The sequence below is a fragment of the Colias philodice genome, chromosome 5 (assembly GCF_061535455.1).
Source record: "Colias philodice isolate Cphi_HAF_F1 chromosome 5, ilColPhil1 Martin Lab GWU primary, whole genome shotgun sequence".
NCBI classification, from domain to species: Eukaryota; Metazoa; Arthropoda; class Insecta; order Lepidoptera; family Pieridae; genus Colias; species Colias philodice.
In genome coordinates, this window is record NC_143090.1 from 1,298,364 (window position 1) to 1,323,323 (window position 24,960).

The 24,960-nt window shown below is 33.9% G+C and overlaps 1 protein-coding gene across 7 annotated transcripts in view; it reads left to right on the plus strand.

Annotated features, from left to right (window-relative positions):
- Positions 1 to 24,960, plus strand: part of LOC149488231 (uncharacterized) — a 67,423-nt gene that overhangs the window by 16,004 nt on the left and 26,459 nt on the right. For 2 of the 7 annotated variants that reach the window (XM_089695390.1, XM_089695395.1), the window contains exon 1: positions 9,219 to 9,583. The exons of 1 other annotated variant lie outside the window; for it this stretch is intronic. Coding sequence is in view for 1 of the 6 variants with exons in the window: in XM_089695395.1 (XP_089551521.1) it covers positions 9,581 to 9,583 (3 nt within the window). In the remaining 5 variants the exon portion in view is untranslated. Of the gene's footprint in view, positions 1 to 5,505; positions 5,628 to 9,218; positions 9,584 to 24,960 lie in introns of those variants that run through there. 4 more of the 7 variants (XM_089695392.1, XM_089695397.1, XM_089695394.1 and 1 more) reach the window with 3 other exon arrangements.

Sequence of the window (24,960 nt, forward strand, 5' to 3'; positions counted from 1 at the left end):
TGTGCGAACAAATTGACAGAGCTGACCCACTATCGCTATAATTATGCTATAATTTATGAATGAATGGACATACGTTTTGTTCCGTTTATTTTAGGATCATCTATTTTATTCCGCACATTCTGTATTTTTATCTGTGATCGGGAAATATTTTTCGAAAATTCCCCTTTTTGAAGGAATTCATTTATAGATTACAAATAAAACATTATCGTTCAGAATCTTAAAATTAAATAAAATACATATGCGAAATTCAAGTGTAGTTATGTAATTGTAAACATATTTTTCATAGGAACTAGAGGCTTTCAAATATAGTAAGAAAGCACTAGGTACATCTCGGGAGAAAACCAGCAACAAACAAACACACATAGTAAAAACGTGTAATTTCTACGCGGATTTATATTGCGAATCCATGCAAAACTTATGAATACAATGATAATGTATGCGAAAATCTCCAGCGCCATTCTTCCGCTCTCTTTAATTAACAATTGGTATTCAATAAGCCTGGTTTCCTTTTAAATTACGTGCCAGGAATATAGACGAACCCGTGAGTCATAACTAATATTTCATACATTCGTGCGGTTTCTGTCTAGACTAATTTGATGCAGTTTTTCAAAACTAGCAGTGGAGAGCATGAGTAATTAAAGATTCGAGAGGGATATAGCGAGGAAATCGATGTATGGTATTCGATAGTGCTCCTATTGAACTTTTTTCGTATTCTTCTACTGGACACATGGCCCGTGTTCTTTACTTGGTTATTTATAAGTTTCAAGTTATTCCTTCTTTAAAAATCTTTAAAATTATCTTGTTCTATTCACAGTCTAATAAGAATCGCAATATACTGTCAATTATTTGTGTGTTGTGTGAGGAATAACACTCGTCAGACAAACACCCAGAAAATGGGATGAACTCGTAACTCATAAGCCCAGTTAAAACATAAAGGGCACAAGATAATACGTGCCCTTTTCACAAAAATCGTCGAAACAAAGGTATTGTTTACGATGACATCTCGCTAAGTGGGGAACGGAAACTGTATCTCGGCGAGGCCTTTGAATTTTTCATCTCAGTTTATTGTAAAATTTCAACCCTTGCAAGCAAGCAGCGCTTTGCTAAAGTTCCACTTTGTCCTAGTTTTGCGTACAATTGCTTTGTGAAGAGTGTTTAAATGATACAACTATTTTAATAAAAAATGTTGTTTTTAGAATGTTTGAACAAATTCTTAGGACAAAGGTAATGTTATTTGTCGTTTTTCAGTAGTTTATAAGTAAGATATAAAAAGGATTATTATAAAAACAGTAATATCCCACTTTCTATCATTTCAACATCTCCATGTACTTAATTAAGAACTCAAAAAAATATCACTCTGTATACGTATAAACCAATAACCTCCCAACATATTGAACTGAGAAATAATCTCATATACATTCATCAAATCAATGATTCTACAGCATACATTAGCAATTTTATTGCACACAATACATTTAGAGATCCAAAGATCGACCTTGAAGCTATCCAAACGTAGGCAGACGGTATAGATGGAGACGCGTAAACAATAAGATGAGGTAACTGCATCGGTATCGATTGCAGCCTTCCGCCCACGAGCGGCTCGCGCAGGCACACGGCCAAGTGTGATCTGCGATACAAGGAAAGAAAGAAAGAAAATACATTTTAAGCCAAAGCAAATTTAAAAAATAGTACAATAAGTATTAAAGCTTGAACTAAGGAGAAGCAAAACAAATAATGATGATTAAACTAATGATTTAAACTCAAATTACAAACTTTGTTTATTCAGCTAGACTTTGTTTAGCAGCGCTTTAGTATCGTCAAAATACAGAAAAATAATAATTTACCACTGACAATAATCTATACTAATATGTATTATAAAGAGGAAAGGTTTGTATGTATGTATGTATGAATGGTTTTCACGCATAAACTACTGGACCGATTTTGATGAAATTTGGCACAGATAATCTTTAGACCCTGAGAAAGAACATAGGCTTTACCTTTTATCGCGAAATATGTACCACGGGCGAAGCCGGGGCGGACCGCTAGTTTAATTATAATTTAACCCCCTGTTATTAGCTTCACCTGTACGTTTTAGACTACAAGCCCGCATAGGACAAAAATATGGGTCAAATGAACCACCAGGGGACATATCTAGAACGATAGCAGAGCAAAAAATAATAAGATTCATCACTATGCCGTCACTTGTAAGCTGTCCAACTGAGTGCAGATGAGAATTGAAAAGTACAGGTAGACTCGGTAAATTTTGGTCATATATTTTTGTACGGCATTCTTAACCATCGATAGATCCATTAAAAATAATAAGAAACCGCTCAGTGCCGTACAAAAATGTGGGTCCACCAAGTCGGAATTTTTATTTAATTTCCGAGAGTTACCGGGGGTAAATTTGGTCATTTGACCATGTACGGCATCTGTGTCATACTATTGCTATACTGCTTTTAATCCATTATTCCGCAACGCCGTACAAAAATCATGGGGACAAGGGGAAAAAATCGAGAGTTGTAATCCCCTCTCTTTCCCCACTCCAGGGGGTCATTTGACACAACACGAAATAAATTTATTTTTAAAGTATTTTATGCATAGATAATATTTTTTCATGTGCCGTACATTTTCGTTGGTTCAAAGGGGAAAAATCTGAAAAAGAAAAAAATCCATATAACGAAATGTTTGCTTTATATTTTTATAATAAAATATAAATATACATTAATATTAAGAAGCTCGAGGTGGTTAATTATCACCTTGGAAAGTCGGAGTCAGGTGGAATGGACTCCGTTAAATTGATGAACTAATAAAAAAGCTATGAACGAAAAGATGTGAATTATATGCAATCAGTCCATGAATACAGGTAAAGTCACAAGCAAATGCTAGTAATATATACATATTCAAAATGTACAAGTAAAGCGCTTTCAAATGATACCAAACACTGCATATTTATCTTAACTTTATTTTTTTACTCTGTATGTTTTGTCCGCTAGAGGGCGCCACATTAGATTTTGTGAAACCCCATATAGCCTTTAGCTAGCTGGTCGCTGGTTATCCAGTGAACAATTCAGACGCTTCTAATGATATGTCATTTGTCGAATTCTGATAAGTAGTTTAGAAGTTACGAGGGAATAGATGAACATACATACATGACCTGTAAACAACCATAACCCTCCTTTTGCTTTGCCGTAGTTGGGTAAAAATATGTTAATGCCGTACTGTATCAAATGGCCATAAAGCACCCTTAAAATTGTAGCTTTCGTCGCTTTCATCAGCCTAAAAGATGTGGTCTGCACAAAAATGTACGGCATCGTTTTTTCCTAATTTATCTATGTTAATACTATTTAAAACAACGGATAAAGTGTAGAAAACTATTATATTTCATTAATCTACGATGTTTAAACTTTAACAAAATTTCTGGTTTTGCATTTCTCTATAACTTTTTTTAGAACGGTTTCTTTTGAACGGCAATACTATACAACAATTGAATTTTACAATATCATGTTAAAAAAAAAGTTCCCGTACAGGGTCAAATGACCTTACAGCTCTTTATATCAAGAATTCGATGAAATTAAGATGATTATTGGTATACATTTAAAAGAACAATTATTTTTTGACGGCATTGCTTTTAATAGTACTTTTGAGTGCTAGATAATGTTTTGGAACCGAAGCCGTACTTAGTCAAATGACCCCCTGGAGTGGGGAAAGAGAGGGGATTGCAACTCTCGATTTTTTCCCCTTGTCCCCATGATTTTTGTACGGCGTTGCGGAATAATGGATTAAAAGCAGTATAGCAATAGTATGACACAGATGCCGTACATGGTCAAATGACCAAATTTACCCCCGGTAACTCTCGGAAATTAAATAAAAATTCCGACTTGGTGGACCCACATTTTTGTACGGCACTGAGCGGTTTCTTATTATTTTTAATGGATCTATCGATGGTTAAGAATGCCGTACAAAAATATATGACCAAAATTTACCGAGTCTACCTGTACTTTTCAATTCTCATCTGCACTCAGTTGGACAGCTTACAAGTGACGGCATAGTGATGAATCTTATTATTTTTTGCTCTGCTATCGTTCTAGATATGTCCCCTGGTGGTTCATTTGACCCATATTTTTGTCCTATGCGGGCTTGTAGTCTATTTGTATGTAACCGACTCGTTTAGACTCGATTTTAACCTTATTTGATTGGACAGATTTAATTCAAACTTAGTACACTAATCAAGAAGCGTGTTTTTTTTACCTATGTGTATTAATTATTAAGAAAGTGGTGTCTGCGTGTTTATTTGCCTATTGAAAATGCATAGTTATTTTTAGATTAGCATTATTTTATGTTATGCTAATTTGACTACAGTGAACTACAGTGAACATAAATAGCATGAACAAAACTTGTAGCAAACCATGTAAATGGAAATTGTGAAAAGAAAACGCAAATTTTTCATATATTGTTCTGCAATTAGCATTTAGAAATGCTTAATTTTTTTATGTATTAACATATGATGTACTTAAAAAACGGAAAGAGTAAAAATATTTTTACTGTTTATCTACTGAGTTACGTGATATGTATTAGGCATTTATTATAAAAAAATGGAACAAACATTCATATTATGACAAAAAAGTGTTAATTCGCATAGCGTATACCGGTATATTTCAATCAGTTATCGAAGTCTTTATTACAACACCTTTACCTTCTTGCTGTTATTAATTGACAATTAGCATGAAGGTATGTGCATACGTAATATGGAAATTAGTTGCTTTTCATGTCAGTAGTCGTCGTAATTTGTTGCAATTGCTATGAATAAAAAAGGCGATTTTCTACTGCTTTGAATAAAATGCTCGTTATTCCACGTTTAACTTGACACCGATGAAAGTTTGATTTTATCGATTGATTGGATGTTAAACATCAGATATTTTAACGGAGAAACTATTAATTATGCCCAACACTTGCAATCTTGCAAATTCGTTTACATATCTTCCAGTAATCGTCTAGAGAATGCTGATATCAATACTGACTTTAACAAAGTATTCCGTATAGCCCCCGGTAGCTTCGTTGAACGACGCCCTCTAGCGAGTACACCCTCGCACAACAGATGGAAATAACCTCATCCCTCGCTCTCCCGACCGGCCCGCACACGGTGGAATTTAGATTCTATTGTTCCGCAATAAAGCCCCAATTTATTAACCGTGTGTGGCTCATCGGCCGTTCCGACATGGCGCATTAATCGATTGATGGCATTAGCGGCGTTGCGGCAAACTCGACTATACGCTTCAGCAGTAGAGTCGATTGTCGCGGCGCCATCACGCTCGGATACGCAGAAGCCTCCCCCAGGGTTGTTCGATCCTTCAGTCGCCTCACCGGCGTGGCCCGGACGCGTCGATACCGTACACCGTACCAACAACACGTCCACTGTTTCCTTCCTCGCGAAGGGAATCTGTCGGATCGGTCAGTTTTATTTCGCGTTTTTAGCTTCACGTTAAAACACGTCGAGAGTGCAAACTGTGGGTGATAGTGCATTGTGATCCCTTCGTGATTTTCATGCCGATTTTCGCGAAGCTTCTATTTAATATTTAGCTTAGTTTTCGACGCTTAGTTTTTACAGTATTTTTTGGGCGTAACGAGAGGTATAAGTCTGGTTATTTTTTGTGTTGGATATGATCGTGTGGCTTGTAGTTAGGAGAGTGCTTCTGTCCTTGTGAGGCGAAAGCTTCCCAATTGGCGATTTATATCGCGAAATGAATGCATTATTGATGCAATGCACAGCTTGGAGTGATAAATAGTCGTGTGATAATTATTAGCAGTTGAATGGATCGAAGCTTCAAATAAAATAATATATTTAAATTGATTACCATGTTAATATCGTATTTATAAACTCTTCTAAATCTTCTTTTTGTATTACACAATATAATTTGGTATCTAATGACATAACCAAATGCATTATTGCTATTCGTACTATTCTGTTTTATCTTAGTTAGAATTTACCCAATACGGATAGATAAATTTGCATCGTCTTCTGTATGAAAATCGATTATTGGAAGTCATGAACATAAAAACGATGTTGCGTGTAAGCTTTAGGTTCATTGCTAAAACTTATGAAAACAGCTGCTATTATATGAAATCATATTACTTTACATAATATTAACATAATATTTAAATTGACGGTAGTTCTATGCGATTTATATTTAATCTGCCTAAAAGGTGCGCAACTGTAAGTTTGTATGAAGGAAAACAAACTACCAAGATTACCTAATCCTAATCTATTGAATGGAAAGGAGAAATAAAATGAATATTTTTAACCTATAATAATTACTGTCTGCAACGTTGTTGTCTAACTTATATCTATAGATATATCCTTCTTTATGGAACCATACAATTTGAGCATACATTATTTGTCAAAGAAATCGTCGAACCTTCCCGAATAACACTATAGAATTGACCTAAAATATACGCGATACTTTCAAAGAACATTCAAATAAATTCAACATATTGTGAGAGGTTCGTGAAGTGCTTTCTCGAATATACTCACAATAAAAAAGCTTTTACAGGATAAAGTCGATTGACTACGGTGCGAATGTCTAAAATGTACCTTACCATTTATAATAACTTCGACAAGGAATTACTTTAAAACGCTCTCTCATCAAGGTATGAGAGTATGTTTACCTTATATATTTATATGTATATACAAGCGTCTCAAAACGAAGACCTCTTCATGTGTAGAATTTTTGGGGAAATCCCTATATTTAATCATTCATGTAGGGAGTGCTTCCCGGGCCCAGGGGGTGCGGTTCATTTAACTAATACTGATAGTATCAGCCACGCTAATCTACTAGAGGGATAGTAAAATTTTGCAGTGTATTTATTTACCTTTCGTGTAACTTTTTATGTAATAAGGTTTTTATTCACCTTTTTAGAATAGGTATTTATGTTAAAAGCTAATTCACCTTTTTAGAATAGGTATTTATGTTAAAAGCTAACTAAGATAAGAGAAAATCTAAAAGAAAGCAAAGAAAACTATTCCGATTTCTTTTACAAAAATGATGACTCCGTTTAGTTTCTGAATTATGAATTTCTCATACAAAATCCATCATATTACTGTGTTCATCATGTGAGAGTATATTATGATGATTATATGTATTAAATTTCATTCGATACATGCCTGATCAGAGTTAGAATAGTAACCTTCACCACTACAACTGTATGATGTTTATTTCTAAGATATATAATACAGTTAATTATAGGTATGCAGTGTTATCTAAAATCAAAGAATACATATCGTTTAGTTATTAATTCATATGTGAAATACTGATAAACACTGGCCATTTTCATGTTATACAATTTTTGATTTTAAATTTAATAGGTATCAATATCATAAATGCAAGAGGGTAATCAGCCTCATTACGTTTGTAAATTATTACTCACGACAGCTGAAGTAATCTAGACGATATTTAAAATAGTTACATTTGTCTGGAATGTCCGGACAATGGTCTGGAATAGCACATATTATGCAGTCTTCTTTTCGAGTAGGTAGTATTGCATTGGAGCTGCTGGCTTTAACTATATCTACATAAAGTTTATTGGTCGTATCAATTAATACATTTAAATAAATACGATTTCTATTTACGTAAGCCCAAACAAGTGCTCATGAATTTTTAGAGAATCCACCACCGATATACTTTTTGATTTTCGTAAACTTTCTTCGGTAAGCTATTTAAATTTTTCTGCGATTGATATCTACTTTCACTGGTAATAGTCGATGCTGCGATAACATTCCGGTAGAATGTTCTAGAAAGTATGATTAACTTAAAAATAAAAAATAATTTGAAAAACGTGCCAGTTACATTCCGTGGAATTAATTTATAAAATAGGGAAAAAGTTATACTTGTATGTGTTAATTTGTTAATCCATTACAGCTCTATGGAAGGACAAGCCAACAAACACATATCAGTATTAACTATATACAAATTGAGATCTTTAAATAACTATCAAATTTATTTCATGGCGCCATTCATTGATAGATTATATGTACATATAAAATAATATTATTTTATATTAATCTACATGAAATTAAATTTTGTACTTTCAATGTTTCAAACGACACGACCTCTCCCTTACACTTTACCTAACATGCCCTTTCATTACTGACTTACCTCTGAAACCTCAAACCATCACATAAAAACGTAAGATCTAGATTATTAGCCGTACAAACACGGTTCGTTCTGAATATATTGTCGCTCCGGAATCTAAAAAGTGCTGGACAAAACTATGGATGCGCAACGCATGCAGATGTGACTTTCTCGATGCAGTTTCTTACGTGATTGCCGATTGGATGCTCTATTAGTGCTCTATTAGTGATAGTCTATTGGCCTTTCGATAAAGATGTACATGGTGTTGTTTTTTTTTGTAGAAAACTTTTTTTATTATTTTACAAATATTAATTTTGTACCTACTTGTTTTATGTTCATATTATTAGGAGCGATTTAATACAGAGTTGCTGAAAAATATAACAATTCACGCGTAAAAATATTGAATTGCGTAGTTTATGACGAAATATGCCTTTAGTAGGGGGAGTGGAAATTTTGATGAAAATGTTATTTAATTTGTAATTAAAATAACATTCAGTTCAATAAATGTAATAAAAGGTATTAAATTTATAACAAAAATCAATCACGGAGTAGCTACGCAGTACATACAGCTTCAAATTGCATCGTATAATATCGTATGTTTACAAAAATAAATCCCTTCTGTTACCTATAAGATAACAATAATATGAATATGACACATTTGAATACAATTCTCTTTGCATTTTCCTTTGTCTGAATATGAAATGAAAGTTCTTTGTAATGTTTTGATTTCTTGTATTGATTTTACAAGGCATTACAATTAATCATACAATAATGAATTTAATTGGAAATAAGAAAAGTTGTGGTCGATAATAATAAGTGTGTGTTTGCAAAACATATTCAAATATACATTTTTTTACTACGCAACGATAGTAAAAGTTAAATGTTAATTGACAGTGAACAGTGAATAGCGCCAGTAAATTATAACATCAGCCACTGGAGTAGTGAAGTGCTAATTAAACAATATTCATATCATATTTCCTTGAGAACATAATACAAGTGCACTAAACGAGCGAGTCGCTTTGATAAACTGACACCGTGAAACAATATCCCCCTGTATAATTGAGTGCTCGCACGCAGCGTGCGTACGCGAGTCGCGGCTGAGCGTCAGTCGGTCTCGCGGCACGCGGTCATTGCGCGCGCATCGACCGCCGTTCTCTATTCAAATTTAAATTTCGGACGCGATCGCGAATTTTGTTTTTTAATATTTTTTTTTTCATAATGCAGTGACTATTGACCACGGTCATGTGTTGTTATGAAGTGCCAGTGTTGTGAACAAGTCGTCTCGCTTGATTGGACCATGGAGTACTAAACGTTGTTGTGGGTACTTTGGTTTCAGGCACCGGTGCCTTTTGTCTAGCGGTTGCGTTGGTACAGTTATGATTATTCCGACTTTCTATGGAAATAAACATTGCGAATAAATATAGCCTTAGCAGAACCCAGCAGTGCAATTACCAATGGTATGACATTAATGTAATCGAAAATGCAAGTTACAAATTTGAATTGCACACTGTAGTATATACTTGTGAATATTAGCAACTTATTTATAGTTAACTCGATAATAATACTCCTATTGCGGTAATGAATAGGCATAACTAATTATTATGTCGTACAGGCACACTTTGTGGTAACCAAAAAAGGTCTTGGTAGACGAAATTAACGCTGAACTAAGTATACCTACATAGAAATAATAATAAATAATAGACCTAGCAAAATATAAAAATTAAAAGTTAATATGCATTTTGTTTGTTAATTGAATTGAAATGTTAATATGAGAACTAATTAAGCGATAACAGAAATAAATTGAAAGAGATTTTTTTTATTTGTTTTCTATTAATAAATTGCATTTTTTATTACAGAATATAAACTTTAGTATACACAAGCTTTCCGCCCTTGGCTTCGTCTAATATTTATGTTTCATATATTCTTAGACCTTCCTTTAAACTACACTATCGGTGAAAAACTGAATAGTGTCAGAAAATCGGTGCAATTGTTTTTGAGTTAATTGCGAATAGACTTACAGAATGACTTGGCGGTGGACTGCTTTTAAATAATTATTTAGTACATCACTATTAAAATATAATTGAATCGTGACAGTGCTCTCCAGATGGGGTGGCATGCAAATTTAAACCGTCTATTATATTATCGTTAACGATGCATGCATGTAAAATAATGTGTCATTAAGTTTCACAATTTTGTCAATTACCAATTAAAATTTTAGTGTCAGAAATCCTAAAAATATAGGAAAACTATCTGACCGATGCCCCCCTTCTTCAAACAACTTTTATTTCTTTACCCATACCACAGAATACTGAATAGCTGTGCCCCGCGGTTTTACCCGCAGTGCTCCGCTCCTATTGGTCTTAGCGTGATGATATATAGCCCATTATAGCCTTCCTCGATATATGGGCTGTTAAGAATATAGTAAGATAGTAGTAGATTATAATGGTAAATTGACGACCACAAATTTTATCGCTATAGGAAATAGAAATAAACGTTTTATTGAACAATAACATAATACTTGCAGTACAGTGCAGGTGAGATTAGATTCAAAAGGTCGTAACTCACGCACCGGGCGTTCCTCAGTTAATTTGTGGGGAACAGTAGGATAATGCGGGTGTGACGTCATAGTTTACGGAAATGACGAACAGACGGAACATGTGTTTTGTTATGCGTTGTTTTAGAATTTAGACGTATGTGGATGATGGTATTACGAAATGTGTCTCACATGTTTTTTGAGAATTAATATGTGTATCTTGAGACAATAGTAATGCAACGTTTTTTTATCATATTTTACTAATTATCACTAACACACATCACACGAGCCATAAGATGCCTTAAGTTACTTGAAAGCCATAAAAAATGCTTTCAGTATATTGTTCTCTTGGGTTTATCTGTCCAGATACATTAAGTAGATAGATCTAGGTTAATTAGACCAACTATTCCCCACAATCCAATAAAACGGTGATAGTACAAACGTTCTTGACCTAGGTACCGAAATACGTACGTACACTGTGACTGGAGTAACGGCCGAGGTGAGAGCGTGAACGTTATAATTAGATGCTAAACCCGCACATTGGTACAGTTCTTGGCTTAGATTCCCGGTGAAGACGAAGAAAAAAATGTCTCAGTCTGGTAGGACATAGAAGGTTGATCACCTAATTGTCTCTAAAGGAAATCGATCAATGAAACAGATGTATAATGCATCTGCCGGCTGCCCCTTACCCCACTAGGGGACATGGGACTTCACTTTACAAACCCGCACATGCATGCGCCATGCATGCGCTGCGGCATGTCATGCGTCTATACGATTTGTTGCATGTGTGGATGCAGCTTTATAATGCGTTTAATATTTACGTAATGGTAATGGGCAATGATATTTTATATATAGATACGTTATATACTCACAATATATCCAAAAAAAATGCTTCATATGCAGTGTCAGGCACACACAAATACAAGTTTAATTTTACTTAATTTATTACATTGACAGACTGTATAAGAGAGATGGCTCTAATAAAATGATATAAACAAAAAAGACAAAGATAGTTTGTCACTTCCGCGCAGGTGTAAGCAAAAGTCATAAGAATTCACCAATTAAATATAAATAAACAAATAGTTGCCATGGTAATTGGCATAGACTAACGACACAGAAGGTTCAATGTTATAGATGTTACCGTGATGTTACAGTTCCTGCACAAGTAAAAAAATGTGACAATTTCATTTACTATTTAATTATTATTATGTTGTATTAAAATGAAAAAACTTTTTTGGAGATATAATTGTATTAAGTATTTATTACTAGCTGTGGTGTTCGTTTTCGGTCATCATCATTTCACCCGATAAACACCCACTGCTGAGCATAGTCCTCCTTATAGAATTCCATAAGGACTGATCTTACGCTATTCGTTTCAAGGCAGTTCCCGAAACCCGTACAAGGTCATCGCTCCAACTTGTAGGATATAATAATAGCCTAGGTACCTAGATGAAAAAAAAAGATGAAATAAAAGAAAGGATGAAGTATAAGCCTTTTTTATCTAAAACACAAATAAAATTTATGTTCAATACCTATATAAAGAAAAGCAAATAGCATTTTTCGTCAGAAGCGATAATCTTTTCTTTAATGTATTCAACATCATTTTTGCAAACAAACATTTTTGCCATCACGATTTAATTGTACAATATAATAAATAGATATATTTGTTAATTACATGCACTGTGTGGATTTAAATATAAAAATAATCAAGTATTTACCCAAATCGAAATTAATAAAATTACCGTTCTATTTTCAATAATCGTATCTACATGATAATCTTTGAACACAGTGTACGCTAGCTTTGTCACACTAGTGATTGAAGCAATGTTTTATCCCTTTCATTATTTCAATAGAAGTGTCAAGCAAGTGTCATTCATAAAGAATTGTAAATTGTAGTTTTTAATCTTAAACTGTAATAATTTAATATATTTTCCTGTGATATGATATTCCTTTATCTTTCTTTATTTTTTTGCACGAATACGTGCACTGTCTGAACACACAGGAAGGCATTTTCGACAACTTTAATGTACCTATCGGCACATGCGCTCACTGGGACCGGTGACAATCTGACTGATTGCATTGGTCCCAAATAGGACCAATTCACGGAATCAGTTTTGGTGCGTTGATGACGTATCTACCTCTTGTTTCTATATATAATATCATTGGTAATGGGTGGGTTTGTTAAAGACGTATGAAAATGTTTTTCACGGTGCAGACGATGTAGGTGAGAGATCTAAGGTGTGTAAATAAATGACTTGTATCTTTTTCAATCCTTACTGAGAAAGACTTTTCGTTGAAAAACTGGTCGTTGGCATATATTATGATCTACTACAGATCAAAAAGGCTACAATAGTGTAGACTTTTATACCTACCGAATTATATACTATGCTATATATCTTAATAAGTATTCAGATTATGAGGTAATTTCCATGCGGTCGTGTGGTGTAATTCATACTGAAACATGCATCGATTAATATAATTTTTAGTGTCCGACCGAACTTTCGGTTTCGGTTTCGGTTTCGGCCTAGTTTCGGCCAAAAATCAAGTTTCGGCCGCAGTTTCGGTTTCGGCCAAAATTGGCCGAAACTTTTGCCGAAACCGAAACTTATTTCGCAAGTTCAGTGAACTTAGTTCACACACGTTCACGCTCGCCTAACTTCGTTTTCCTTGGCAACGCTTTGACGGACGCTGTCAAAGCGTTATTAATAATTATTATTTTTATATAAGAGGTACCTAAAAGAGACTGATTATTCTTCTAAGTACAAATACCAACCCAAAGCATTAAAGACTATTTAATAAAGAGAAAGATCTCAAAATACCAAAACTCAGTATTTAAAGTAACAGTAACAATTACTGATTTGATTTAGATGACTGATTTTACTGAGAACTTAATTTGAAAAAATAATAAAAATTAAAATAGTTATTATTAATATCTTAAAAATATTATTTTTTATTTTATATAAAATAAACGATTACAACAAATTTAATATACTGTTAGACTACAAGCCCACATATGAAAAAAATATGGGTCAAATGAACCACCACGGGACATATCTAGTACGAAAGAAGAGCAAAAAATAATAAGATTCATCACTATGCCGTCACTTGTAAGCTGTCCAACTGAGTGCAGATGAGAATTGAAAAGTACAGGTAGACTCGGTAAATTTTGGTCATATATTTTTGTACGGCATTCTTAACCATCGATAGATCCATTAAAAATAATAAGAAACCGCTCAGTGCCGTACAAAAATGTTGGTCCACCAAGTCGGAATTTTAATTTAATTTCCGAGAGTTACCGGGGGTAAATTTGGTCATTTGACCATGTACGGCATCTGTGTCATACTATTGCTATACTGCTTTTAATCCATTATTCCGCAACGCCGTACAAAAATCATGGGGACAAGGGGAAAAAATCGAGAGTTGCAATCCCCTCTCTTTCCCCACTCCAGGGGGTCATTTGACTAAGTACGGCTTCGGTTCCAAAACATTATCTAGCACTCAAAAGTACTATTAAAAGCAATGCCGTCAAAAAATAATTGTTCTTTTAAATGTATACCAATAATCATCTTAATTTCATCGAATTCTTGATATAAAGAGCTGTAAGGTCATTTGACCCTGTACGGGAACTTTTTTTTTAACATGATATTGTAAAATTCAATTGTTGTATAGTATTGCCGTTCAAAAGAAACCGTTCTAAAAAAAGTTATAGAGAAATGCAAAACCAGAAATTTTGTTAAAGTTTAAACATCGTAGATTAATGAAATATAATAGTTTTCTACACTTTATTCGTTGTTTTAAATAGTATTAACATAGATAAATTAGGAAAAAACGATGCCGTACATTTTTGTGCAGACCACATCTTTTAGGCTGATGAAAGCGACGAAAGCTACAATTTTAAGGGTGCTTTATGGCCATTTGATACAGTACGGCATTAACATATTTTTACCCAACTACGGCAAAGCAAAAGGAGGGTTATGGTTTTGACAGGTCATGTATGTATGTTCATCTATTCCCTCGTAACTTCTAAACTACTTATCAGAATTCGGCAAATAACATATCATTAGAAGCATCTGAATTGTTCACTGGATAACCAGCGACCAGCTAGCTAAAGGCTATATGGGGTTTCACAAAATCTAATGTGGCGCCCTCTAGCGGACAAAACATACAGAGTAAAAAAATAAAGTTAAGATAAATATGCCGTGTTTGGTATCATTTGAAAGCGCTTTACTTGTACATTTTGAATTGAATATGTATATAATACTAGCATTTGCTTGTGTTTTACCTGTATTCATGGGCTGATTGCATATAATTCACATCTTTTCGTTCATAGCTTTTTTATTAGTTCTTAACGGAGTCCATTCCACTTGACTCCGACTTTCCAAGGTGATAATTAACCACCTCGAGCTTCTTAATATTAATGTATATTTATATTTTATTATCAAAATATAAAGCAAACATTTCGTTATATGGATTTTTTCTTTTTCAGATTTTTCCCCTTTGAACCAACGAAAATGTACGGCACATGAAAAAATATTATCTATGCATAAAATACTTTAAAAATAAATTTATTTCGTGTTGTGTCAAATGACCCCCTGGAGTGGGGAAAGAGAGGGGATTGCAACTCTCGATTTTTTCCCCTTGTCCCCATGATTTTTGTACGGCGTTGCGGAATAATGGATTAAAAGCAGTATAGCAATAGTATGACACAGATGCCGTACATGGTCAAATGACCAAATTTACCCCCGGTAACTCTCGGAAATTAAATTAAAATTCCGACTTGGTGGACCAACATTTTTGTACGGCACTGAACGGTTTCTTATTATTTTTAATGGATCTATCGATGGTTAAGAATGCCGTACAAAAATATATGACCAAAATTTACCGAGTCTACCTGTACTTTTCAATTCTCATCTGCACTCAGTTGGACAGCTTACAAGTGACGGCATAGTGATGAATCTTATTATTTTTTGCTCTTCTTTCGTTCTAGATATGACCCCTGGTGGTTCATTTGACCCATATTTTTTACATATGCGGGCTTGTAGTCTATGTGTTTTCATTTCATGCCCTAATTAAGGCAAAATAATAGGTAAAATGCACCAAAGTTCAGTATTTTTAGAAATTTCATACTTGACCACGTGAGTTTCGGTTTCGGTTTCGGTTTCGGCCGAAACTGAAGCCACGGCCGAACATTCGGTTTCGGTTTCGGTTTCGGCCTGGAAACCAGTTTCGGTCGGACACTAATTATTAATTTTAGAAAGTTACGTATAAATTAATTACCACCGACTTGCCAATAAAATTATGAATGCCCCGAATTACAAATATCAAGTAATTATTTTGTTTAACAATGTTGTAGTTAGAATATGACAGGAATGATAAGAAAATCAAACATTTTCCTAGTTAGACTACTATAGATTGAAACATAAATTGGGATGAAAAGAAAATATAGCCTATTCCATTCACCGATAACGTAGCTTTCGATTGCTAAAATATTTTTTTAAATCGATTCAGTTGGTCAAGAGATTACCCTCTACGTCTACAACGTTAATAACTCAGAAATACGAAAACTTAGTAGGAAAATATAAGTATAGAAGTATAGATTATAAGTGCTTCAAATATGTCTCTAGACTTTACTGCATAATTAAGTTTTACAGCAGTTTGACGTATCTATCTGTAGGTATTCGTTGAAAACCGCAAAGATGTGGTCATGTGAGCTATTTATGTAGATAAATAATTATTAACATAGTTTAAAAAAACTAATAAACTCGCTGAAACTCATGAAATTATTGTATTGTACTGATCCTTGACAAGTGTACCTACAGAGTTTGAATTAAATCTGTCCAGTTTATACAAACATGCCAGTTACATACAAACAGACAGGTGTAGCTAATAAAAACGTGTTAAAAATCGTTTCATTAGTTAACCCAATCATACAGTTTTGCATTTGCAACCTGCATTCATTAGGGTTATGGTAATTGGTAATAGATCGTGTTACAGTCGGTGAAAGCCATTATACATTCATGCGACGGTGGTATTTGCATCTTACACAACTATGTTCATGTTATTTGATGAACATGCCACTAGATTGTGATCATGATAGTTAAGAAAACAATGCTCTTGATTGTAGAATATAGATGAAGCTTTGTTTTGACCGCGACTTTCTACAAGTAGGTAAACAGTCCATTGTGATGTGTCTAATCGAGCTTATAGGTAAATCTATATCTATTATCTACCAATATTAGAAAACTGAAGAGATTGTTTGTTTGTTTCAACGCGCTAATCTCGAAAACTACTGGTCCGATTTGAAAAATTATTTCGGTGTTAGATAGGCTATATATCATCTCGCTAAGACGAACAGGAGCGGAGCACTGCGGGTATAACCGAGGAGGCCAGCTAGTAATAAATACATATAGTAGATCAAATCTCTTCTTGTGATATGTTTCATAACAATTTTCTGTAATTAATTTGTATTTTATGAATTGCTTTCTACATATTATTTGAAATGATTAGTAATTGTGCAGGATCGTTTGCACCACGCTAGTGACTCACCGACTAGAATAAACTGGCGCCAGTAAAGAGGTCACAGTAATACGAGATTCGTTTTAGCTATTGTCAATCTAATGGAGACTTGAAAGTCGCGTCAATTAGCTTTATGTGTTTTAAATTAACGCATAGTTTAGTTAACTAAAATAATCGGATATCTTAGATGGTTCTGTAAGTGATGTGTTTCAGTCATCACGCAAACAGTTGTTTAGCCTTAGTTACTGAACTTTTGTTAATAAGTGATTAGAGTTTAGAACCACGTCTCGACCTCGAAAGAAAACTTTTCTGCTGCTAGTTAGATACTATTTTACGAGTACGGCAGTAATAAAGAAAATTCATTAGTCATTTCTCTAAATGTGTGATAGTGTCTCTACACTATCACACAACTAATACAAGAACTGTCTTAGGAATTTAGACGTCTATCTATAATAACCATTTCCATAGCTTAGCTAAATAATAGTTCCATAGTTGCTATATTTATGAATTCGATTTATGTTAGAATTAATTTCCACATAACGTATATAAAATTCAAAGTCAAAACCATATTTATAGAAACATTACATTCCAATTTGTAAAAGAATGCTAGAGCAATAGTTAATTATTACAGTGACCCGCTTACCGATGTGTATTCTGTCGGCTGACTCACTCGCCCTGTCAATGACACCCGCTTGACATGTGGTGTGTTATGAAATTATTATCATTTTGTATGAGTAGCGCAAGACGCCATACCGTGCCTAGAAGATGCACTTTGCCGTACCGTGTCTAGTAGAAATTTGCGCGTATGCCTGCGACCGTGCAAACTTCGAATGCTCGGTTGCTAATGGCAACCAAATTTTTCGGTAAATGTTCAAAAATTTGCAGAGACAACTTTATCAAGATTATAAATTTATCAAGCTTCGTCTAGCTTTCGTCTGCAGCTTGCTAGACTAATTAATTATCATCCATGGAAACTTGAACTATGCAATAATGCAACCCCTAATTGCTGATAAATTAAATATTTCAGTTAACAAAAGATGCATCTCGCAGACTTTCATTTTTTAATGGCTCGGAAAGTAAACAGATATTCGCGAATCACAATAGACTTCGTTTACAATATCGAAACTTTACTGAGGGACATTAAAACTAGTTTTCTTCGTAGTTTTCTCGTATTTATTGATGTTAGCATCCAATATTTTTCTGATTTTCATTCCATAAACGCATTATTTGAGTAACGAATACGTGTTTTTATTTTTATCGGCAATTCAGTATACATCTTAATTTCTATTCTTCAACTATAATTTATAAACCTGTTTTGTGGTAGGTAATTACACTTCTAAAATAAACATAAAATCATACTTTTTGGCGTCACTCAACAAAAACAATAATATTACAATGTTTTGGCCTCTTTATGAGCCTACCGGGGGCAGACTAATTATAACTATTACTATGAAAGATGACGTATTACGTACTCTGTGTATATTTCTAATTTTGCTCACAATTGGGTCAAACACATGGTACTAGTATTTCTTTGTTTACGGAAGATATGTTTTGCTTTTAAATAATATGTAATGATCAGCCCGCTGACACTAAGTGAACTTTAGTATTTGCGTTTTGTATTTTATCGCTAAATATTGCATATAAGTGTTATTACGCTTATAAACATTGCTAATAGGGCTTTGTTGTTTGATAAGTTGTAAGAGATTTTCATAACATTTAATTGAACATCTGTTACTTTCATCCCAGATTTGAGACAACTTTTATAAGTACATAATATAATACGAAGAGATTCTACAGAATTTAGGTCATGATTAAATAGCGAACCCACATACACAATAGAATAAAGGCGAAAGTAATTAATAGATACCTACGCGTCAAAAACTAAATGCGTTCACCTGCGCCTGCGCATGACTCACATAAGATGCATATGAGTGCTGTTTCTTAGTCATGTAACTGTTTTGATGAAGCCAATCCATTTTAATTTGATTAAGCCTTGTGTTGGTTATGAATATGTGACAGGATATTCGATTTGTAAGAAAATTAGCCTCTTCATGAGAACTTTCAACAAAGAAATGTAATAATTTTTAAGTCGTATCATTCTATAAAAGGATGAACGAGGAAAACGAGGAAACTACTGAACCAATTTGTATGAAATTTGGTATGGATATATTTTGATACCCAAGAAAGGACATAGGCTACCTTTTATTGCGAAATATGTACTACGGGCGAAGCCGGGGTGGACCTCTGGCATATACATATATAGCTACCATATAGGCATATATACCGTAAATCAAATATACCTATATGAGCGAAATTGAGGATCTTCTCAATGTCCATGTTAACTAGAATTGATTACATAGAACTTGATATGCATGACTAAGAAAGCACAACAACTGTACTTTATATGTATCGCAGTAAATATTAACTATCTTGATTATTCAATGTGCAGTCACTTCAAATTATAAACAATTAACAATTATATCTACAAGAATGACAATTTGGTGTCGTTACAATGCGTGTGCGTCATCTAATATTGTAGGCTTCCGACTATTCATTATAATATATACCAAGCGTATTTCAAAGAAAAGTCTTATAATTATTGTGTTTATGTATTTTTTGGTCTTCAGAATTTTATATATAATTTGCAAGCTGTAATTAAACATGAAGTAATCAGGGTAATTTTGTTACTTTGTGTTATATAACCGAACCAAAATCGATTAAGGTTACAAAAACTTGTTATTGGATTTTAGGTGCATATTTAATCTGATGATGATCATACGTTGTATCACATCAGTTCAGTAAATGACTAGTATATTTGGATGCATTTTTTATTAAATTCCTAGGAACTTTCCCATTTATTTAATGTAGCACTTGATTTGGTCCGTATCAGTGATATGTGTAATATCACAATACAAATCACAAACCCAATGAAATCCCTCATTAAAAAGCATCGAAGTCGACCATTAACATCTTGACAAAACACTAAAGAATGCAATAATGCACTCATAAGTGTAAGTGTTACGTCAGAGCGGTGAGTCAGTGCATTGGGCGATACCGGTCGGTCAGGTTGGCGTATAATCGCTTATTGGGAATGCGCATTAATAAATATGTATAGGACACGATGAGGGTCTTATGTAACAAGAGTTTGGTGAACAGCTGAAAAAGGACGATAATGGCAAGCATAGATATAATAGGTGTTTGGTATCTGACGCGTTAAGCGTATTTAATACTGTTTCGGAGTTCCGATAAATGTTTTGAAAAACATGTGTAAAAGTTGTCTTAAATGCAGATAATAATATTATATCGTATGAGGACCATAAGAAAAGGACTAAAGGCGACAATAAGATAAGCGATTTGTCATTGTATACACTCTAGATACGTTTTTTTCTGTGGTATATTAGACGGTCTTTGTAACCTTGGTGACGCTCGGTATTGCCTAAATAAATCGTATAGAAAGGTAGTGTAATAATTAAAAGTTATAATTGGGTTTGGAAATGAATAAAGTACACGGTACTTAGTACTTACATTGTACAATGTACATATTTCAAATAGATTTTTACGAAACTTTAATTAGAAAGCTGTATCTCATTTCAAAAGCTAACAAATTTAAATTCGTGTTTTTTTTCTGTTTTGGCTAGAATCTAATGACTTTTGTGTTGTTTTGCGATGTCTCGATGGTTATTTCGATAAGCCTCTGAATGTAATTACTTGCCTTTCTCTCGATTAGATTGATTCACCGGAAAGAATTGTGCCTTATTGTTTGCGTCTCATAATTCTCGATGTTATTACGTTTTTGATGTGCTTTTCTATTTATTACAATTGAGATGGATAAAAGCGTAGATATATCACTTCACTTTATAGTTCCTGGAGCTAAATTATTCTGTATTCTTCACCTTTATTTCCTTGAATGATTCCAACCGTACCAGCCTGATTGCAGCAATAAGGCGATTCCAAGTTTAATCTCCCAGAAACAATGTAACCAATAAAGCGAACAAATGAACTGTAATTTAATTCTATTGCCCAGTATTACAGCCATTAAGTGCGATGCTGCAATACGCTGCTTTCGCCCACACTTTGCTAGCATTCCTATAAACCAGATTTGGCCTGCTCCTCTTTATATACGACTTGCATCTTATCCGATAATTTATGGGCAAATACTGAGACTTGCTTTGGGCACTTTATCTAGCGTGAGTAGGTACTGTGCATGTAGGGATTGAAATTCTAGCTCGCATATAAGTTTATTCAGCTCATTCATTCTCGCAAAAGTACGCGAATTTTCAGTTTATTCATTTTAGTAAAATTTAACAACGACTTTTACAATGTCTTGCCACTGTTTGAAACAATTTCGTTCTGAAAAACGAGGAACTTTTTTAATTTTTAGACATGGATCGACCCATGGATGAAAATCGTGTAAATACAGTAAAAGTTCCTTATTCGCGCTTCCTTCATTCGCGGTTTCACTATTCGCGGATGGAAAAAATGCGACCTAAATCCTGTATTCGCGGCCTAAAATTCGTTATTCGCGGATCGAATCGGTACATCGGTACATACATATATGTATTTACCTAAATAAAAACCATTCGTTATCCTTAGTAAACGCTTGAACTACAACTACGAATTTATAATGTCGACTAAAAAAAATGAAAAACGAGTAAAAAGTGACAAGCCATTGCCTAAACCTGAAGATAATACCTAATTAAATGGTAATTAATAAATATGTTTGGTCAAAAACTTAAATTAAACTGGTTTCTTTATGTATTTGCTTTTTTATTTCGTCACCTAAGAACGTATTCCCTATATCCCCATACAAATTACCATTCCTTATTCACGGTTTCTCTATTCGCGGCACATTTACGGAACCTATTACCCGCGAATAAGGAACTTTTACTGTATAAATATTTTAGTAATTAAGCCTCAATTATCTTCATCGTGTAGATTTTCACTAAGCAGATCATCAGATCTCCAAGGTTATCAAAATCTGTGTTTGATGAACGCCAATAATTATAAAGCGCGCTTGACATCTTTGAATCGATATACCTCTATACCTTATTACTCCTACTTATGGCATTATTAAAAAGCCAATGCATTTGCAATCTGCAGATTTTTATCACAGCTCGATTCTCGATAACTCGGCCCATCCTACGCCAGTAATTAGTATTCGCTATTGAAGGCTTTGGCTCCGTATTCGGTAACGAAACGTGGTCGGAATTGTTGGTGTATGTGCTTTGAATATTTATTAACATTTTTACTTATAAGCCCCCACCTGTAATATTTTTTTGTACGTATGAAATGTATTAGGAATCATGCCATTGTTTTGTACATTATTTGCATCATCATCATTATTATTATCATCGACTATAAACATTCAACTATTTTATATTTTAGGACAAATTTCACACACGGCACGATCTGATCCCATACTAAGCTTTCGCTTGTGTTATGGAAACCAGATGGCTGATAAACATACATATATAATTTTAAATAAATACTTATATAGATAATTATACCCAGACACAGAGCAAATATCTATGTTCATCACACAAATATTTGCCCTGGGTGGGAATCGAACCCATGACCTCTGGCTTGGAAGGCAGGGCCACTACCAACAAAGCCAACCGCGGTCAGTCAATCATTGAAATAAATATGTATCTCCTATTTTCGATAAATTATTTTAAACTTCATTGCTGCGTACGAATTAATGTACTTATTATTATAAATAATGCATGCATTTATTGCTATAAATATTCTTACTTGATTCATTGCGCTATTTAAAGAATGTCGCAATATCTCGATATTTTACACATTAATTTCTATCTTATGATCCGTACTAATACTTTCTTTTAACATTGTAGTTAATTTCATACAAATATGCACCAACATTAATTCTAAGCAAGAGAAGTTACGTAATAGTAGGTAAGCACAGACTACATTAAAGAACAGCTTACTACTACATGATTAATCGGTTTCTAAAATTATGAGTCTAGATGAAATTGTAAAGTAGCTAACTGAATAGGAAGTAGAAGCTAGTGATATAAACTTGTAATTAAATAAAATATCGACGTTCATTTCCTTATAACACTTAGTTGCTGTTTGAGACTATGAAGTTTCTTGCCGGTTCTTCTCCATAGATACTGCTCTCCGAATCGGTGGTAAATGTTAAAAATTGTTACGAAAAGTGCTTTTATAAGAAGTCTAAATGAATAAATAAATGTTTTAGTTTGAGTTTGACAAAGCTCCACGTTGGCGCCTAGAAATTCATATTGCCGTGCTAAGTTTTTTCCATTCGAGTGAATAATTTCCCAGAACAAAGTGCGTGGTGGAATACGTTATTTAGTCGGCTCGTTATTCATTCGGTTTCATATCCGCAATGTATTTATAGTTTCAGTTCAATTTCCCGTCATTCAAATGATAATGTTAACACTAAACGTTCATATATATTAAACTAGCTGTGCCCGCTGTTTTAACCGCACTGCTCCGCTCCTATTGGTCTTAGCGTGATGACAAAATATAGCCTATAACCTTCCTCGATAAATGGACTATCTAACAGTGAATATTTTTTCAAAACCAGACCCGTGGTTTCTGAGATAGCAACAAACTCATCAGCTTTGTAATATTAGTATAACAGAATTTTTGTTACTTCACAAACTCAATTGTTACATGTGATGATAATAATCAGTGTTAAGAGTTGAGACATTGTTGCAGAGTACTGTATGCAAATCATATTGTGCTATAAGAGGTGCTTATAACGTGAATGTTATAATGTGTTTTATATTCTAACCCAGTTAACACGTAAGTGTGTTAAGCACACTACATAGTATTGTTCCTCAATATGAAAGAAGAGCGTGTGCCGAGCACACGTGTCAGACGTGAAACTTTTTTGGCAAGATTTAAATATACCAAAATCGTCGCCTTACTACATGACGTGACGGTATTTCCATGACGTGACCGCAGTCGCTGTCGTAGAACCGTAACATAAGATGAAGAAAATGTTCCATCCTTGAAAATATTATTCAAACGTACTGCAAACATTTTCTCTTTGCTTTAGAACCTAATCTTGCATGTTTTGTGCCATTGTCTCGTGTACTTAACTAATAACTTAAAACTTAACATTTTATTAAAACTAAAAATTAGGTACACTTAACGCCTAATTAAATAAACACTAATCGTTCTCTAGACAATCGATCCAGCGTTGTCGTTTTACTTTGCACCGTTCTACTGAAATTCAGACCGCCACTTCCCACACCTTCGGCTTCACGTGGATTATGATTGATGTTGACACCATAAGTACTTGACCTGGAGGAAATTGCGCAGGGCTTCTTAGACGGATCTGGAGGAACTACGGTCGCGATGTATTGAAGGCTATAGCGCGTCGTTTGAATATTGCGTAAACTGTGGTGTTATACGTAAATGTCTATAGGTGTTTACGTATTTCAAGATTTAATAGGCTAATTTATTCTATTTAAGAACCTATTCTAATTCTTAATTTTCAAATACTTTTAATGCTTTTAAGAATTCCTTATATGATAAAAATGGAAAACTATAAGCTGCTTTCATACAAAACTACTGTTTACGTATCATTTTTATAGCATCTGAAGCATCGCGACAGGAGAGTTCCCTTACAGTATTAATATTTAGTGATTCATTCATTACATAATGTAGCCGGTTTAATCTATAAAACGTATTGTCAAACAACAAGGAGAGACGCTGATTGATTCATAGTTCAAACAATAGACGAGATATTCATTATTCCACAACTGACAACTGAATTATTTCCAACACACCGCA